Source organism: Colobus angolensis, unplaced genomic scaffold, assembly GCF_000951035.1.
Source record: "Colobus angolensis palliatus isolate OR3802 unplaced genomic scaffold, Cang.pa_1.0 Scaffold147, whole genome shotgun sequence".
Taxonomy (NCBI): domain Eukaryota; kingdom Metazoa; phylum Chordata; class Mammalia; order Primates; family Cercopithecidae; genus Colobus; species Colobus angolensis.
The window spans coordinates 7,968,946-7,986,585 of NW_012114566.1; the positions used below are offsets into that span (position 1 = coordinate 7,968,946).

The 17,640-nt window shown below is 36.5% G+C and overlaps 1 protein-coding gene across 1 annotated transcript; it reads right to left on the reverse strand.

Moving 5' to 3' along the window:
- Nucleotides 1-13,299: 13,299 nt before the first annotated feature.
- Nucleotides 13,300-14,345, reverse strand: LOC105507268 (histone H3.3-like). Its single transcript, XM_011935707.1, has one exon. It carries the CDS (start codon nt 14,237-14,239, stop codon nt 13,829-13,831), a length of 411 nt encoding a protein of 136 aa, XP_011791097.1. The 5' UTR covers nt 14,240-14,345; the 3' UTR covers nt 13,300-13,828.
- Between the last annotated feature and the right edge of the window lie 3,295 nt (nt 14,346-17,640).

Sequence of the window (17,640 nt, forward strand, 5' to 3'; positions counted from 1 at the left end):
TATTTTAGGCTATTAAAATGTCTGTGAACTCTTATGATATTGTATATATTTATATAATTAACTAATAGGTTCTCCCAACAGTCCTGTGTACTATGTACTATTATTATCTCACTTTTACTTGTATGAAATCTGAGACATAAGAAGTTAAATACATTTCTTGTTACTGAAAGGGCTAACTTTGAACTCAAGGTCTTTGACTATCAACCAAGGTGTTGTATTACATTCATGTAATGGAGTAGATTATGTTAATATAGGTATGCATAACCCAAAACACTAAACTGAAAGTGTTGAAAAATTAAAAAGAGACAAACGGGTTCTGTGACTCCTGGATTCATCAGGAAGAAGATATTTGAGTTGCTCTCTTTAAACAGAAAAGAGTTGAGTCAGCTTTCTTTTAGAATATGGTGGGTTCTCTCTACTTTTCTTATGCTTAATTTCCATTAATGGGCTCCCAACCTCTCCTCCTCTTCCTGGCCTTCCACATAATGGAGTCTATAAGTTGCCTAGAACACTGAGTGCCCCTGGAAAGACCTGTAACCCTGCATTACCCTCATGCCTGATAGGCTCAACACAACTTTATGCCTTGAGAACATGAGGATCAATCTACTCATGCTCTTCATTGATGTTTATGTCAGTTACCATGATAAATCCAATTTCTAATTCCTTGTCTTCTATTCCACACATCTCTCTGTATCTGCTCCTATTTCTATCCCTTCCTGATGCCTAACACTCTTCCACCCTGCCCTCTTTGACTCATAGCCAGTCTTCCGTGCATCTCCTCATAGATCTATCCTCAACTTCTTCTTTGAATATTCCCCTTACCTTATTGTTATAAAAAACTTCCCTTTATAACTCTCGCCTGCAGGTACTTTCTTCTCTTCAGCCCTCTCAGTTGGTGCCTGATTTTGCTCCCACTCTTCTCCTCTTATTGAGTATGAAGGTTGTGTACATGTTTTCCTTGCTCAACTACTACCTCATTTTCCTCCAAGAAAACACCCAGCTTTCAGTTTCAAATCATCAGACAACCCCACCCACTCCTCCTCTAACTTGCAGCCCTTTACAGATGTGCTGGGTCACTCTCTCTCATTGCTTAAAGGTTTAATTTCTAAGTTTGCTGATATTTTCTCCAGCAATACTCCTAACATAATTTCTAAGGAATTTGTTATCTGCAGAGTCATAGATGATCTTTCTGATTCCCTGGCCTCTTCATTCCTTCACCTCTGCCTTTCCTCAGACACTCACTCTCAAGGTAATACCCTAGACTTTACCATTACTAGCATCTGAACTTCTTCCATAATATCATTTTAAGCCTTTCACTCTTGCAGAACCATGGCCTATCCTTACAACTGGTTTCTCAGTATCAGCAGTGCCTCAGATATGCACACATACACATATATATCCCACTCTTTGTCTCACTTCGTAGAGGCAGAACCTCAGCTTCCTTCCTTTGATGTGGAGCTTCTCTTCTATTATCTATTATGCTCCGCTCATCTTATCACAGCAGTTTCCATGCGGTACTGTACAATAGTCTGTTTATATTCCCAACTATACTTACTTTCCGTAAGAGAAGGGGGCATTCCTGTATTGTTCATTCTTGAATCTCTACTACCGCAGTTTACAGTCCATATAGTAATAATTAATTAAACTTTTTTTGAGTTCACAGATTTCAAGGAATATTTTGCTTGACATTGGCAACTTTGTGATTTTTGATAATCATATGGATTATAGTTTCACAGTAAGAGGATTGAAAGGAAAAAGTCAGAAATTATTCAGAGAAGAGAAGAAACTGTTCCCTTCATATGTATATGGCTTAAGGCATGAACCAAGGATACTTTTCTGGCACTTAGTGTTTATAGAGAGGTGAGGAGAATATGGGCCAAGGACCTTATGGAGAGATGATACTCCCCTTTTCTGCCTAAACAAAACAATCCTAAGTATATGCATCTATACTTCTTAAAGGCAAATTGAACCAATATCAAGTCCCTGGAAACAATCATCTTAGTACTTTTACTTTGGAAACTCAGTTATCCATGGGTTTGTTCATCCAGTTATTCAAATTCATTTTCAGCATGTATTCACTCGTTACGTATCACTACCACCCTTTTCCCACCCCTAACTTATTTCCATGGTCTCATGGTGAGCAGAATGACTTGTTTTGACAAATTAGATATTAGATGAATGTATGGGAGCCTCGAGACATGCTTGCATTGTTGGGCTTGTATTCTTACCCTTCTGCATTTTGGTAGGAGAAAAACATGTCTTAAGTATATATCTACTTTTGGTCCAAAGAGGAGCAGAGACACATGGAACAGAGCTGAACCAAACATACCCTTGAAGCCAAATCACACCAAGTCTAGCCAAGATCAGCCCAACCATGAAGACCTGTAGCCTGTGCCTGAGAAATAAATAGCTGTCATAAGACATTGTGTTTGGGGATGGTTTTAATACACAATTATTGTTAAGAGAACTAACTGTCCTTTTTCCCTCTCTCCTCCTCAAAAATTTTGAGAAGAAATGGGGCTTGGTCAGAGAAGGAATTTTATTACTTCTATATTCCTAACAAATACACTAAAAGTAGTACTGTCCTTATTGTTATACAACTACAAAATGGAAAAATATTGGGATAAGACACCTGTTGAGTCTTTAGTTTGTGTAAAACCCTATTAGATATTCTGTCTGTGAAATTATAATCTATACATAGGTTAAAACAGCCAATGAGGCTTCCACTTCAAATAGAGACTCAAATTATTCCACTTGTCACCAAACTCCACATGTATCCCTTGGAATTGGAGATCAAGGGAGTGAAAACATTCAGTTAGGGCTTATAAACTTTGCCAGTTCCTGAAGCTGCTTGCTACACACTGGGAGTTCAGGAATGTTTCAGGATAATAGCTAACTGCATAGAAATCTAAAGGTAAAGACTAAACTCCTCTGGAACATCATGCAGTCTTTGCTAGAGCAGCCTATCATGTATTTCCTCAAACACACTTAGCACAACTTTCTTGAAGCTGTGCAACCTTTGGTCATGCAAAGTAGGATGTTATTTTTTTGTATCTGCTGCCAGAGGACTGGAAGACCAACAGCCTTAAAGGAAGTGTAAACATTTTTTATTTACCTAAATAAAGTGTGAACTAAAGTTGCTGAATTAAAGATAGAGCCAAGATAGGCACACATACACAAACACCCAGCCATCCTCTGGCACTCTGAGCTTGAGAGCTTAGAAGACTTAACTTGACAATTGCATCAGCCTGTCTTATTGTACCATATAAGGCATACCTTACTGGAATTTACCATTGCTATGTGATAATTGTATTTTTAAATAGCCAACACACATTTACATAGCTCTTGCTCTATGTGAGATACTGTTCTAAGCATTTTATTAAGATAAATTACTTTCGAAAACTGCTCTATAATATCCACCGAACAACAATTAAATATGGATTCTTATCAAGTGTACATGAAACACTCTCCAGAATAGATCATATGTGAGGCCCCCAAACAAGTTTTAATACATTTAAGAAAATCAAAGTAATATCACATATCTTTTCCAATCACAATGGTAAAAAGCTAGACATTAATAACAGGAGGGATCTTGGAAACTTCAAAATAACCCCAAGGGAAGTAATCTTATTATCCTCATGTAACTTATGATGTAACTGAGATCCAAAGAACTTAAGTGATTTGCCCAACATCATGCAGTAAATGGTGAAAGCAATATTTGATTCCATAAAAATAAAGCTGTAGTTTTCAAAATGCGATTTACTTCAGAATTATGATTTTAGAACTCACTGTGTATGCAACTTGGTAAAAACAGAATAATTAAAATGTTAGGATTATTTTATCCATCTTCATTGATTAGTCAGTCTTATTTAAGCCTAATTAGAGAAACCATTTACCTTTTACCATGCATATCTTAGTTACCTATTATGCATTCATCATACATACATAGAATGCTTTCATGTATGAAGAGGAGTTAGTGCAAGGCAGGGAAGAGAAGAAGAGTTAATGTAAAGCAGGGTAGTAAAGAGAAAGAAATGCTACTCCAATTAAGAAAACTAAATTATACAATAGTTATTTTTAAAACAGATCAATTTTAACTACTATAAAGTCACATGGAAGATGGGAGACAAAATGAATTCAGTTAGGCTTTAGCAATAATTGCTATTATCTTCAGGTCATTTTTGGAGGCTTAGCTCTAAATAGTACAAGAGTATCCTGTAAGAAACCCATTTATGGGTGGTAGAACATTCAGTATTTCAGAAGTTTTAACTATTTGTCACATGATAGGCAGTGCAAAGATAAAGTTACATAGTTTGGAGTATTCTGGATGTATTTATTTCCTTAGGTCTGATCTCCTATCCCACATTGGATGAATAGATAGCTATTAAAATGCCATGATGATTTGAGGAATGTCAGAAAAAAATAATTAATAGATAAGATTTATTGAAAGCTATTTTGTACTGAGCACTGTTCCCAGCATGTTGCCTGTATTTTCTCACTTTTTACAACAACCCAACAAGGTAAACGCTCTTATTATTGCACCCATTTTACAGATGAGAAAGTTGAGGCCAGATGAAAGATAACATGATCCTACAGTTAGTAAGGATATATGCCCAACCAATTGTGTTCCAGAAACTGTGGTCTTAAGCTTTTCTTTCCTTTTTCCTTTCCCCAAACATTTTTAACCCCCTGTTCCTTGATAGAGGAGCTTCATTTTTCAGTGACATTGCTTTAAAACTATGGCAAAGAGGTCTATGTGGGATGCAAATATTTCAGTTGGGAGAAGGATGAATAAGAAGCGGGACATGCTATAGTAGAGGACTGACTCAGGATAAAGCACCAGGGCCATCAGAAACATGCAGCAGGTAGAAAAATCATAGTAAACCCAGGGCCCAGCTGCGAAAGAAATGAGGAGCAAATGAGAACAATTGATGAAGGAACTCTATCCACAATTCCTTCCATGATGGCCGTAACAGCACTGAAGTCCTTTCAGGCAATATGCTTTGGCTTAACCAGGTTCTAAGCCACAGTTCTCAGCTAGTCTGGTAGTTGATTGCAGCCTCATCTCTATTACCTGAGGTGGACAGGAGTTTTCAGCACTTAGCGCATTAGTTACACCTGTGGGGAATGCAGGACACCTGTCAGCCAATGGAACTCGACGTTCACCTGAAACTACTCTCTCTAACCAGGCTTACACATTATGACTACATTTCCCCTGAGTCACAACCATATTCAAGCAACCTCATCCCTGTGGAAATGACGCATTGCTTTGAACACTGCGTTGCTTATTTGAGCCAGACACCTTTCAAGGAGTAGATTGTCTTTGCTGTCTCATCTCTTTCCACGCTAAGCAGTTCCCAGAAACGTGCTCCGATATTCCTCCAAACTAACCACCTCAAAACATGAGATCACCTCACAGCTAAAATTCTGAGCGTTGCTACTACTTAACAAATATTATTGTCTTGCTTCACCTACCAGATCACTCCCCTTGGAAAAGAAACTACCTAGCATGTCATTTGGATTCTTCAAGAATAGCTGAACATGTGTTACAGGGAATGGCCATGTGGGTTGTCCTATTTTCTGGATACTGATTACTCTGTTCCATTTTCATTTTCTGTGCCTCTCCTAGGCCTTTGTTGGGGTCACAGGTTGTGACAGGCTTTACTTCTATCACTAACTGGAAACAAAGAAAATCTACACTGAAGGAAACCTTTTCAAGTTGAACTTCTGTCAAGCAATTGGAGGAGCATGTGGTTTTGTGGTAAGATTTGTCAGAGCCAGTTGTGGAAGTGGCTTAGTGTTGCAAGTGGTAAATGACTACTTCAATGCCCACATAGTGTGTGAGTGGTGTCTGCTCTTTACCCCATCAGTTTCTGATCTCCTCTGAAGCTCAGAAAGAGACCATCAGTTGTTAAACACAAGCCTATCACAAGCCATTTTTAATTTTTTTAAAAATTATTGCTACATGTGGAATAAATATGCCATGTGCTATTAAAAACTTTAATTTTCCATTAAAAATACTGAAGAAAAGCTTATTCATTTGACCAGCCCAGGAATTTTTAGTGGAGGATCTCAAGTGCAATTATTCTTTCTCTTATAGATGAATTCAATAAATATGGACTAGTTCTATGCTAGGGGTTTAGGATACATGTTGGTTTATAGTCTAGCTTGGACGAAAAAAAAAAAAAACCTACACAGTAAGTTTTCAGATAATCAAGTTAAATCACATATGACAAGCAGGCAGAGGAGAAAACCTGTGTGAGAAAGTCTGGCAAATCAGAACAATCGAAAGAAATTCAATACGGCTGCAGCAAGGTGGAAGAGTGGCAAGTGATGACATGATGATCCGAGCGAGCGAGAGAGAGAGAGGTCAGATGACCAAAGTCCATAATAAGCTCTAAATATTTTCCTTGTCAGTAAGAAATTATTGTAAGACTTCAAGCAGTAACATGAAATTATAACATTTTTGTTTATTTTCAAAGGATTATGCTGGTTTCAGTAAGAGAATAAATAGTAGAAATTAGGAGAGAGATAGAGTGGCTTTGATTAGGTTAGTGACGGGGGTAGAGAGAGTAAAATAGTGTGAACTGGAAAATCGGACAGAATTGGCAACTGTTCAGGAAGTTAAATCTCTTAAATACAATAGCTCTCCATTCTCATGATCTGACTAACATACCTCACCAGCTTCAGCTAAAAGCTGTGTGCCCTCACTCTTTGTGCTTCAAACACAGTGACCTACAGTTCCTCAACCTCAAAAACTCTTTGCTATGTCTTTTTAATACATACTCCCTTTGGCTAAGAATGCCCTCTCCACTGGTCCCTCCAATTTCAGGTCTTCCCTCAGGACCTATCCTGAGCCCCTAATCTAGAGGCTGTTATATCTAGGGCTGTTCCTGTTATATATTCCCATTGTCTACTGCTTTCTTTTTTGGGGTGGTGGTGGGATGGTGGGGAGGGTAGTAGTCGCTTCAATCACACTTGAATACTTTGGTATGAGGTGGAATAGTCTCTCTTTCATTATTGTAGGGACTTTGACTAACTCTGTCTTTGCTGTATTCCCAGTGCCAGGACACTGCCTACACATACCAGGCACTCAACATATATTTGCCAAAAAAATTAGCAGACTCAGATGATGAATCTTTATTAAGCCTGCCTTAAAATTATGCACATCCTTGTAGAGTCAGTGTGACTAAAATATTTAGTCTCCTTAGGTTTCTGCTGGAAATAGATACCCGATGATGACTATCAACTGCTTGTAGGTGACATTTATGATCAGTAAATAGGTAGCATAGGCAATTTGGTCTAATTCCAGTAGTTAAATTCCAGTGGTATGCACAGTACCATAATTTGGGTAGCTTTTAAGAGTACTGATGCCCACCTTCTCTCTTAGAACAATTGAATCAGAATCTCTGAGGTTTGAGGTAGGCACTCGTATTTTTAGATTATCCAAATGACTAAAATATGCATGAGAGATTATTACTGTATGATGTTTACTCAGCTCTACCAGCTAAAATATCATAGATGTACAGATCTGATGTTCAAATACATTTCTACAGTCTATTAAACTCACTAAACCAGGGACTGCATCATTATGAATTTTGCAATTAATTCGTTCAATTTCCCAGAAGCATTTATTGGGTACCTGTTATGTGCCATTTTTACATTAAGTGACAGAGATGCAGAGATTTTTAGGACTGAAGGTCTTTAGAAATGCTATTTATTTCCTACCTGAAAAAAAAAAACAAACTGTGGCTCCCAGATCCATAAAATATCTGACTTGTGTGTACAAAATCGCTTGTTATCAATTTAAATGTGATTACAGCTTTTTAAGTGTTATATTAGACATAGTGATGGAATAAAAGAATGTCTGCTAAGATTCATCAGCCTGCTCCTACGAATTTTCTCCTTATTCAAATTACAGTGGATTATACATATTAATTACTAGGCACAGTGTTTTACAAGAGGAAAAAAATGTTTTATGTTTCTTCACAGAAACTGTCTATTAGAATGTGAAGAAGAAACAATTTACCATCATTTTGGATGTCTTTCTAGCACTGCTATGTAGAACTGAGAGGCACTTCCTCACCATTCCCAGTCATTTGTTTATGATTTCACCCAGTTGGAGAAATTCTCAGGTCTGTTTATCATTCAAAATCTAAGTCTCATTTCTTCAAACCATTTTTCTTCTTTCGGTCATGTGAATTTGCTATATGGGATAGGATTGAAGGATGATTATAATTACAGAAACTATAGGTACTATCTTTCCTTATTTTTGGGCTTTATACACATTTCTACAAAGTTCCAGAGAATTGCCTTTACCAACAAATGTTTCCTAAAATGTGTTATCTATTCATTATCTGTCCCTTTCTTCTCTACATCCACTATTAGTAAGAGTTCTAATATAAGACTGCTGCAATGATGATATATAAATGACAACTCAATTGAACAAAACTATTCGATAAAATGAATTTGGATTTAAATATCATATTTTAAGAGATAAAAAATTTTATAATAATCAAATGGGAATGCAGTCTACTACAGGGAAAATAACTAGGACTTAGAATCTATAACAACCAGGGACTGAGTCCAGATCCTGCCAATTACTTTATCAGAGGTTTTGGGCTAATTACCTCAGCTTTTCTTCCTGAACCTCAGTTTAGTCATCTGTGAAAAAACAAAAATGAAAATATTTTAATAACGACATGCAATATTTTCAATATGCAAAATTATAAGTTTAGAAAAAATGGATTTGAATTCTTTAGGAAGATTTATTTTTCTACAATTGTGGTAAAATAATTTAAATAGGACAAGAGCATATGTATGACATAAGTGTAACAATACATGTCCCAAAAATTCATTCAAAAAATATTTAATGAACCATTTGTATGTAAAACACATTCTTCTTAAAATCTAGGGATATGACAGAGCAAGATACGGTCCCTGACTCATGGATCTTACATTAATATTGGAAAGAAGCCTATTAAACTCTCTATCCTATCAGCTTCAATTTCAGCTATTAGCTTTACTTTCTACCATCTTTTTCAAGTCAAGATCAAATGGAGAGCAAAGGGAGTGCACCTTTCCTCTTTGCAGTTCCATCACTGTTCAACATAATCATCTCTACCTACATTTCAGAACAATTCTGAATATTAATAAGACAATATCTATGAGATGAACTCCTCTGGGAAAGCATAATATAAGTGTAAGGCATTATAATTTATTGCTTCTCAAATGTTATATAAGATATTCAACTGGATATGTTATTAATAAAAAAATTACAATGAAGAGAAATTTAGAATGAGAAAACATTTGAAATTCTTCATTACTTGATATGAACAGTCTGTAATCTTTATAAGTCATTCTGGCTTTATGAGGCACTTTGTCTATTGAGATAGATGGAGCATCTAGAAAGGAAAAACTTTGACATGCATTTTGAGGCTCTTTTGAAGCAAAAGAAGAACAGAAAGTCTTTTGAGGTTTTTGGATGTACTAGATTGAACCATATATAATTCCTGAGACAATATTTTTTGTTCTACAAAATGACATTCCATATGATTCACTGTAGTTTGTACTTTAAAAATTGTTTCCTTGATTTGCCTTTTTATTCATTGAGAAAAAATTATTGAGCCAACCTGATATTGTGTCATAAAGAATTTGTATTAGTTGTAAGAAATAACAGCTTACTTCTGTATTTCTTTTTCTTTTTCTATTTGGCTTATAGGTAAAGTTATTTTTATAAATTGGTGTGGATTCTCAAAATATATTATGAAACTTTCCATTTCTGAAAGGCGTTAACTTGAATAGATCCTTAGTTCATAGTGTTCATGGATTTCCTTCTAAGTTTATGTCAAAGTGTAATATCTGAGAAGACCAAACCGAGGTATGGAGGTCTGCTCGAGAAGAGAAGCTTCACTGACCATCCTGGGAAGTCAGTGACAGAAACTGCAAATTTCTTTAAAATATTTATGAATCTAAATTCCATAACTATGGAAAGTTTACAATTGAAATTCTTACCATATCTGAATACAGTGACTAGAAGGAATAGACGATTTCAGGAGACTTTTCAAATTAGATGCTGGGAGTCAGAATTGGATGGATCAGAACTCCAGTTAGCACACTTAAATTCCAATTTTATATATATATATATGTGTGTGTGTATATATATATGTGTGTGTGTGTATATATATATATATATATATAGATAAACAATTATATACCAGGAACATATAATAAGTAGTCCAGAAAGTGGTTTGGCTAATTAGCAAGAGGTTATGGTCCTCTGTTGAGACTGCTGCCAAGAATGAGGACATAATCTTTGATTCTTCTGAGATACCTCACAGAGAAAATAAATTAAGAGGTAAAAAAGAGTTTTCTAGAAATTTTAGCTCATAGTTGAAGAATAAGGACATTTTTATGACAACTGGAACTAAATTCTTAAAATTAACTTTTAAAGAAATTACTTCATGTTCTTTATCTTCATAATAGCCATGGGAGATAGGACCACATATCACTATTTTATAGAGAGGACAATCATGACTGAAAGGAAGAATTTTCCTACAGTTGACAGACTGCAAATAGCAAATTCAGATATTCATATTCTTGTATATTAATATAAAACCTATTGCTTATTACTGTCTATCACATTTTATTTCTGTATTTCACAGCATTTGCCATAATGAGTACTTGGACGTCAAAAATGGACATCTCTCTTATTCAACCACTACTCAAAATCTCATAAAAAGGAATAAAAAGTTGTCTGCATTTTTCTTAATCTACTACCTCCTAGTAAGATCACTATCTTTTCATTGCTTTTCCCTTTACCTGTTTTACATGATCATTAACCTAAGATTATCATATGAACTAAAGCCCTGAGTTGTCACAATAGAGAAATCTTTTGCTCTTTTCTGTTTTCTCTGTTGTTGTTTTTGCCACTTTACAGCATTTTGTGTAAGGGGAAAGCCTTCCCTGTCTATACTCTACAGCATCTTTCAAATTTTAGTCAATATTGGGCACATTTAGTTCTTGGTATCATATTTAAAGAGGAGTGAATAAGGATAATCAAAATTTGTCCTGAGTAAAGTAGTTCAGCTGTTTAGAGAGCCTGGAACAGTGTCATATAAAATTTGTCATTATATCCCATATAACACAGTATCTAGGAAAACTTAGCACTGGGAAGTAAACAGGATCTTAGCCCCTATGCTGGATCTGAGAAGGTCAATGGTATCTCCTGAAGTTCTGCCTGTTCCCAGGGCCCTGGGTTCTCATGATTCCCTTTGAATTGAATCCAGTTGTGAAAACTGTCAACTCTCATTTCCATACACATGTCCATTCCCATAGTTCATCTCCACTGTCTACCAGATGCTACAGTCTAAACATGGAATTTAGCCCCCTTTGCTGGATTTTCCTTTATATAATCCACATTGATCATTTGTGTATAAAGGAGCCTTTATTAAAGGTTTTGGGAGATGATAGAGAGAAATATAAGTCACAAAAATGCAAAAAATATATATATATTTGTAAAAGTCTTTTGACTCCACACCAACACCACGGGCTACATTTCTTTATGAACTTTAGATTCTGATATTATTGCCATCTTCCCCCTCTCATTTCTCTCCTACTATTTTCCATCCCGAATTTCTCTTCCAACAAAAGCAATATAAACTCTCTTTTTCTTCTCACAAATGAAAACTTTTGGGTATCACCTTCTGAATCAAAATAATATGCATTCTGCCTCTAAATGGCACTATGGTACAATAACATGTTTTCATGGGTTATTTGTTTGGTCTACAAAGAGTGTGTGTGTGTGTGCTCACGCATGCGTGCATGCATGTGTGCGTTTGTTCATGCATATGTGTGTGTGTGTGTGTGTAAATTTTTAAATAAATTATCAACCTGTGAGCTATGGAGATTTTTATTAAAATCTAGATTTTTATGAAATCTCGATTTTTAACTTCTTTTTAAAATAGAAGCTCTGGCAACATTAATATCCCATATTTGTATGAAGAGAGTTAAATTAAGCTGAATCATCATGGCCGCTGTGAGATGGAGCTGAAGCCCCACCATTTTCTGTCTTCCAGAAGGAGTCCATATTCTCAGTTATACACTTGGCCTTTATAGGCTTATCAATTTGCATCTCCTGGTTTATGACCACTAAGAAAATGGACACACCTATAAAAAGTTTGTAACATATGCAATCAATGAAGTATCTAACAAATATAGCTAACACTGTGAATAGAAAATAAACCAGAAAATGAGCGATGCTAGATAAAGCTTCCGATACTTCTTTTATCAAGAACACAATCTATATGAAAGGCAGACTCATAATGACCTGGGAAGCTTTTAAAATATACCAGCTTCTTAAATTGAACCTGTAGAAGTTCCACATTTAGAACGTTTTGACTGAAACCTTAGAATTAGACTTTCTAAAATACTCACCAGCTGATTCATTGATATGTAGCCCAGAAACAGAGCACAGACCATAGGCTTATGGTACCAAAGGTATCAAGTATCTATTAAGTATTATCCCTGATATCAGTCTTAACTGTGCTGTCTGCTAAGTCCACAGATTCTTCTAAATAAAGCTTCCACATCCAAATGCCATACTAAATAATGATCCTGCCCCGTGATCCACAGGAAATGGGTCAATAGAATGGTAGAAATCTCACAGTGAGCTGGTGAAAGATGATTAACTAGACCAATTAGATTCTTCACTCTGGTATAAAAATTATCAAATGTGGAGAGAACGATGGGAGAGATTCAGCAGTGGTAAAAGTTGAAAGGTCATAAGGGAGATACTGGAGAGTCTCTGATGCAGCCACATGCAATTGGAATTTATGAGGGAGTGGAAATTACAACTAAGTTCACATAGCTGTTAGGTGAAGGAGGAAACACCCCTCCACCCCCGACACACACACACACGCACACGCACACGCACACTAAGCATCAGGTAAGGAAACAAATAGAAGAATGATTTGAAGAGCAGATACAAACATACAAATAGTTACAGAGTAATTGGAGGTAATTGGGGTCCTAGAGAGAAGATCCTGGATCCTTAATGGCTGAGGCCTCTAGTGCTGGTTTTAATTCAGAATGACACTCATATTTCCGGTCTGAGCATTTGGTTTTCAGTTTTCATTTGAATCCTACATATATGAATCCTTGGAATAAATGATATAGTGTAAGTGTGTCCTTGTTCTTTATAAACAATTATCAGTAACATGTGTTCCTTATCTACACAGATAAGAAAATGGTGAAAATTTTAGGATAAATAGCTTATCATTCACATTAGACCCTCAGCAATTTTTTTTTTTATAGTTTAATGTATTTTAATAGCAAACTTACAGGAACAGCACAGAAGACAGACAACATTAAAAACATGTACTTGCATGTAGGACAACTCAGTTAGAAAAGTATAGTGAATGGATGGAATCTACTGTATGATAAAAATGCTACAAACACCATTTAGTTGCCATCAATAAGAAATTTACTTGTTTTAAAAAAATCCAAATGCTGGCATTGTCCAGAAAAATTTAACAGGTTTATTTATAATTATTATAAAGTTGAACCGCTGAAACTTGTTCACTGAAACATTTTAACTTGCATTAATGCTTTACGCCTCTGCATTTATATTAAAAATTCACACACAAATGAAAATGGAAAAACTGCCAATACCTGATTTCTGTCCCCTATTTTTCCACTCGCAATCATATACTTAGGTACCTTTTGACCCCATGGAAAAAAAATATCTAACGTTCAGAACTACCAATAACAGGAAGAAGAGAATTTTTTTTTTTTTTGAGAATGAAATGTTTCCCATCATAGTGGATTCTTAAGCACGTTCTCCACGTATGCGGCGTGCTAGCTGGATGTCTTTTGGCATAATTGTTACACGTTTGGCATGGATAGCACACAGGTTGGTGTCTTCAAAAAGGCCAACCAGATAGGCCTCACTTGCCTCCTGCAAAGCACCGATAGCTGCGCTCTGGAAGCGCAGATCTGTTTTAAAGTCCTGAGCAATTTCTCGCACCAGACGCTGGAAGGGAAGTTTGCGAATCAGAAGTTCAGTGGACTTCTGATAGCGTCTAATTTCACGGAGCGCCACAGTACCAGGCCTGTAGCGATGAGGTTTCTTCACCCCTCCAGTAGAGGGCGCACTCTTGCGAGCGGCTTTTGTAGCCAGTTGCTTCCTGGGTGCTTTACCACGGGTCGATTTGCGGGCAGTCTGCTTTGTACGAGCCATGGTACAGAGACCTCCTTACTTACCCCCCTTCTCCTTCGGCTGGAGCTCGGCGAGCGAAAGGCGGCGCTGGCGTTAGAGAGCGACGGCGGCGCGGCGGCGGCTGCGAACACCCAATTTTATTATTTCTTAACGCCTATACCACCTTATAGCTGAGAATACTTTCCAGGTGATGGGTGAAAATTAATAATGCATTCTTTGGTTTTTACCTGTGTAATTATGCAATTAAATTTAGTAAATTAGTTTTGAGTGATTATTAAATACATGGCATTATGCTAATATTTATTGGAGTGGTCTCACTTTATTCCAGAGTTCCATCATGGGTGAAGGTATGAAATGGCATGGACAATGATGTCCTGAGAATTCAGTAAAGGAGGGGACAGACTTGGAATTGGAATAAGATCCAGGAATAAGCTTGGTTCAAGGAGAGAAGGAGAGGAGCCAGGGGGTTAGATTCCTTGTTAGGTATGTTACTTGCAAAGAACTTTTGAAAATATTCTAATGACCCCTTCCCAGCTAGTTTAACCAAAATGACCATATTGAAATGTCATGTACTAAGAGTATTTAAAAAGCCAACATCCAAGGATATATTCAACTAGAGAAGAGAGATGTCCACTTTTCCCTCATGGCCTCCCTTTTCCTTCACAGCTAAATATAAAAATCGTGCTTTACATTTACCACCTCCTTTTTGTCACTCTTTGTCTCTTTGTCCTCTCTCTTCTTCTCACTCCATAAAACAGTTCTCAGTAAAGTCAACAGTAATCTCACAGTCACTCAATGCAGTGCCCTTTTTTTTAGCATTCCTTTTCCTTGACACTTGTAGTTCTGGAAACACCTTTTTGCTTTGACTTAATGACCCAATCTTTCTGAGAGATTCCCTCAGTGTGTTTTTCAGATTCACCCAGCCACGAAAATTTGAAGTTCTCCCTGGTTTAGTATGAGACCTCCTTATCCTTTTTCTTTTTATCTTCTCATATAGTGTCTCTTCTCTGCCTGTGGTTCCACTGACCATCTCCATATACTGATGCTTCTCAGTATGTAAGCCTGATCTCTCCTCTAACACAAAATGTCACAGTACTTCAAATTCAACATGTCTAATTGCTACGTCCTGAATGTTCCTCCATGTCCCCCACTTCAACACACATTTTTCTCAAACCTGGTAAACTTCAGGATATCTCAGTAAGAACTACTATCCTATATTTTGTTGCTCTAGCCAGAAACCTTGGAGTCATTTACAATATCAGTCTTTCCTTTATTTCTATACAAAAATCATCACCAAGTCCTTTTGATTCTTCTAAATATCTTTTCATTCCCACTTTCATACTACAAGGTCCAAGTAGAAACTAGCATCACTGTTTGACTGGCAGGGTACTATAATTGCCAATTAGCTTGTCCACCAACCCAATCTCGTCTCTTACCAATTCCTTCTCAATACTGCAGCCAGAATAATATTTTCAAAACACAAAACTGATTAGGTGACACCAAGTCACTACCTAAAATTCTGCTATGACATGCCATCATTCTTAAGATAAAATCCAAATTGTCAAAAACACTGTGTGATCTTTACAGTGATACCTCTCATGTTCTCTGCTTGTTATTTTGCTCAAATCTATTTTGCCTGTCCTTAGTTCCCATATCATTTGGATTTCCTTATGCCATATGGAATTTTGTATGAGCTTCTCTTTTTTTCTTAAAACATATCTAAGCTCCTGCCCTTCTCTAAAAATCCCTACTTACTCTTTCTTCACATCTCACCTGAAGTGTCATTTACTCTTGGAGGCCTTTCCTGATCCTGGTTTTACATCAATTTTCTCTGTGTAAACATTCATAGAAAGATGCTCTTTTTTTGGAGACCTTATTCTCATTCAATATTATATATTAATATACTAGAATAACTTTGTAAGTCTGTCCTCACTAAATTTCAGCTTGAAAAGATAAGGAACTGGCTTTTTTGGTCAACATTATTATCCTAGGTTTGGAAGTATGCCTTGCACCCACTAGGGGCTCATTTAAAATACTATTGAACGAATGCTCAGTGAATATAAGTAATTATTGAAAGTGTTATGGTAACAGTAAACATGGAAACAAGAGTACAAGCAAGAGAAATACGAGGAGAGGTTTTCTAACAACGCCCTCAGTCAATGCCTTAAACTGTGAGGAACAGTACCTGGCTACAAATATAAACCAGCTCAATCAACAAGGTTGGGGAGAGTTAGCACATATAACAGGATCTCATGAAGTCTAAGACCAGGAAGCATATCTGGGTTCTCCAGGGTACTTAAACAGAAACTAGAAAATTAGAAATAGAAACCGACCTCTCTGTCTTTCTGGAGTTGCGTAATTTCACATACCTTTTTGCCTCTGTGCGTCTGTTTTGTCTCTGTACTTCTGTTTCACTCTTATTTTAAACAATACTGGCTTTATCTTCTTTAAGTTCAATTTGGATATCTGGCAAAGTGTAATATCTCCTCATTCCACTTAGGACGCTGATTGATGGAACTTCTATATGGGTTACTTTACATTCTTGAAAAAATTTTTATTGATGGAGCTTGAGTGTCGTAACTATACCTGGTCCAATAAGCTATTGCCAGAGGGCTGAAATCACAAACATGGCTATTTCTCCACCTTCCAGAAAAGACTGGAATAATTCTCAAAGTTTGTGGATTTGGCAAGTAACGCCCAGGAATGTGCTCTGCTATCATTGGCAACAGAATGGATATGAGAGATGATATGTAGTTTAGAAGTCGATGAGTCTAGCATCAGCAGGCTCAGTGGTTAGCAAAATTGTAATGGTATTGGTGGAACTAGGGAGTCAATTAGAAGAACCAGATTGGAAAAAAAAGGTTGAGAATCAGATATTGCTGTTGTATTATTAGAGATACTTTGTGGATGTAGTTTGAAGAAAATTGAGACATTTATCATTGGGTGGTGAGGGTTTCTCCCTTGATGCATGAGAAATTAACATGAATAAGGCTTTCTCTAAATAAAATATCCTTCGTATCATGATTCCTCTATCTAACAGACCAACCCCTTTCCTAGGCATACTTTCTGAAGTTCACTGAATTGGCATTTGAAATTGAACAACAGATATGGTTGTGGATATTTAAATATAATATGAATAGTGTTAAAGCAATTCTCTGAAAAGGAAAATGATGACTTAACAAACTCAGTACTTACACTAATGGTAAGATTATGCCTATGCATCACACTTCTAAACTTAGGATGGGCTCGACAATTCACTGTGGATTGAGGACAATTGAACCACAGTATGAAACATATACTTTTTGCTTGAAAACATTTTTCATTAGTAATTTATAGATAGTTGCCAAAAATGTTTTACTTGGCAGTCAAACTGTATACACTATGGACAGCTGAACTGAATGGTTCCTGCCTTGCAGTTATAT

Coding starts and splice junctions, on each gene's coding strand:
- LOC105507268 (XM_011935707.1), bottom strand. CDS start 14,239: ATGGCTCGTACAAAGCAGACTGCCCGCAAATCGACCCGTGGTAAAGCA.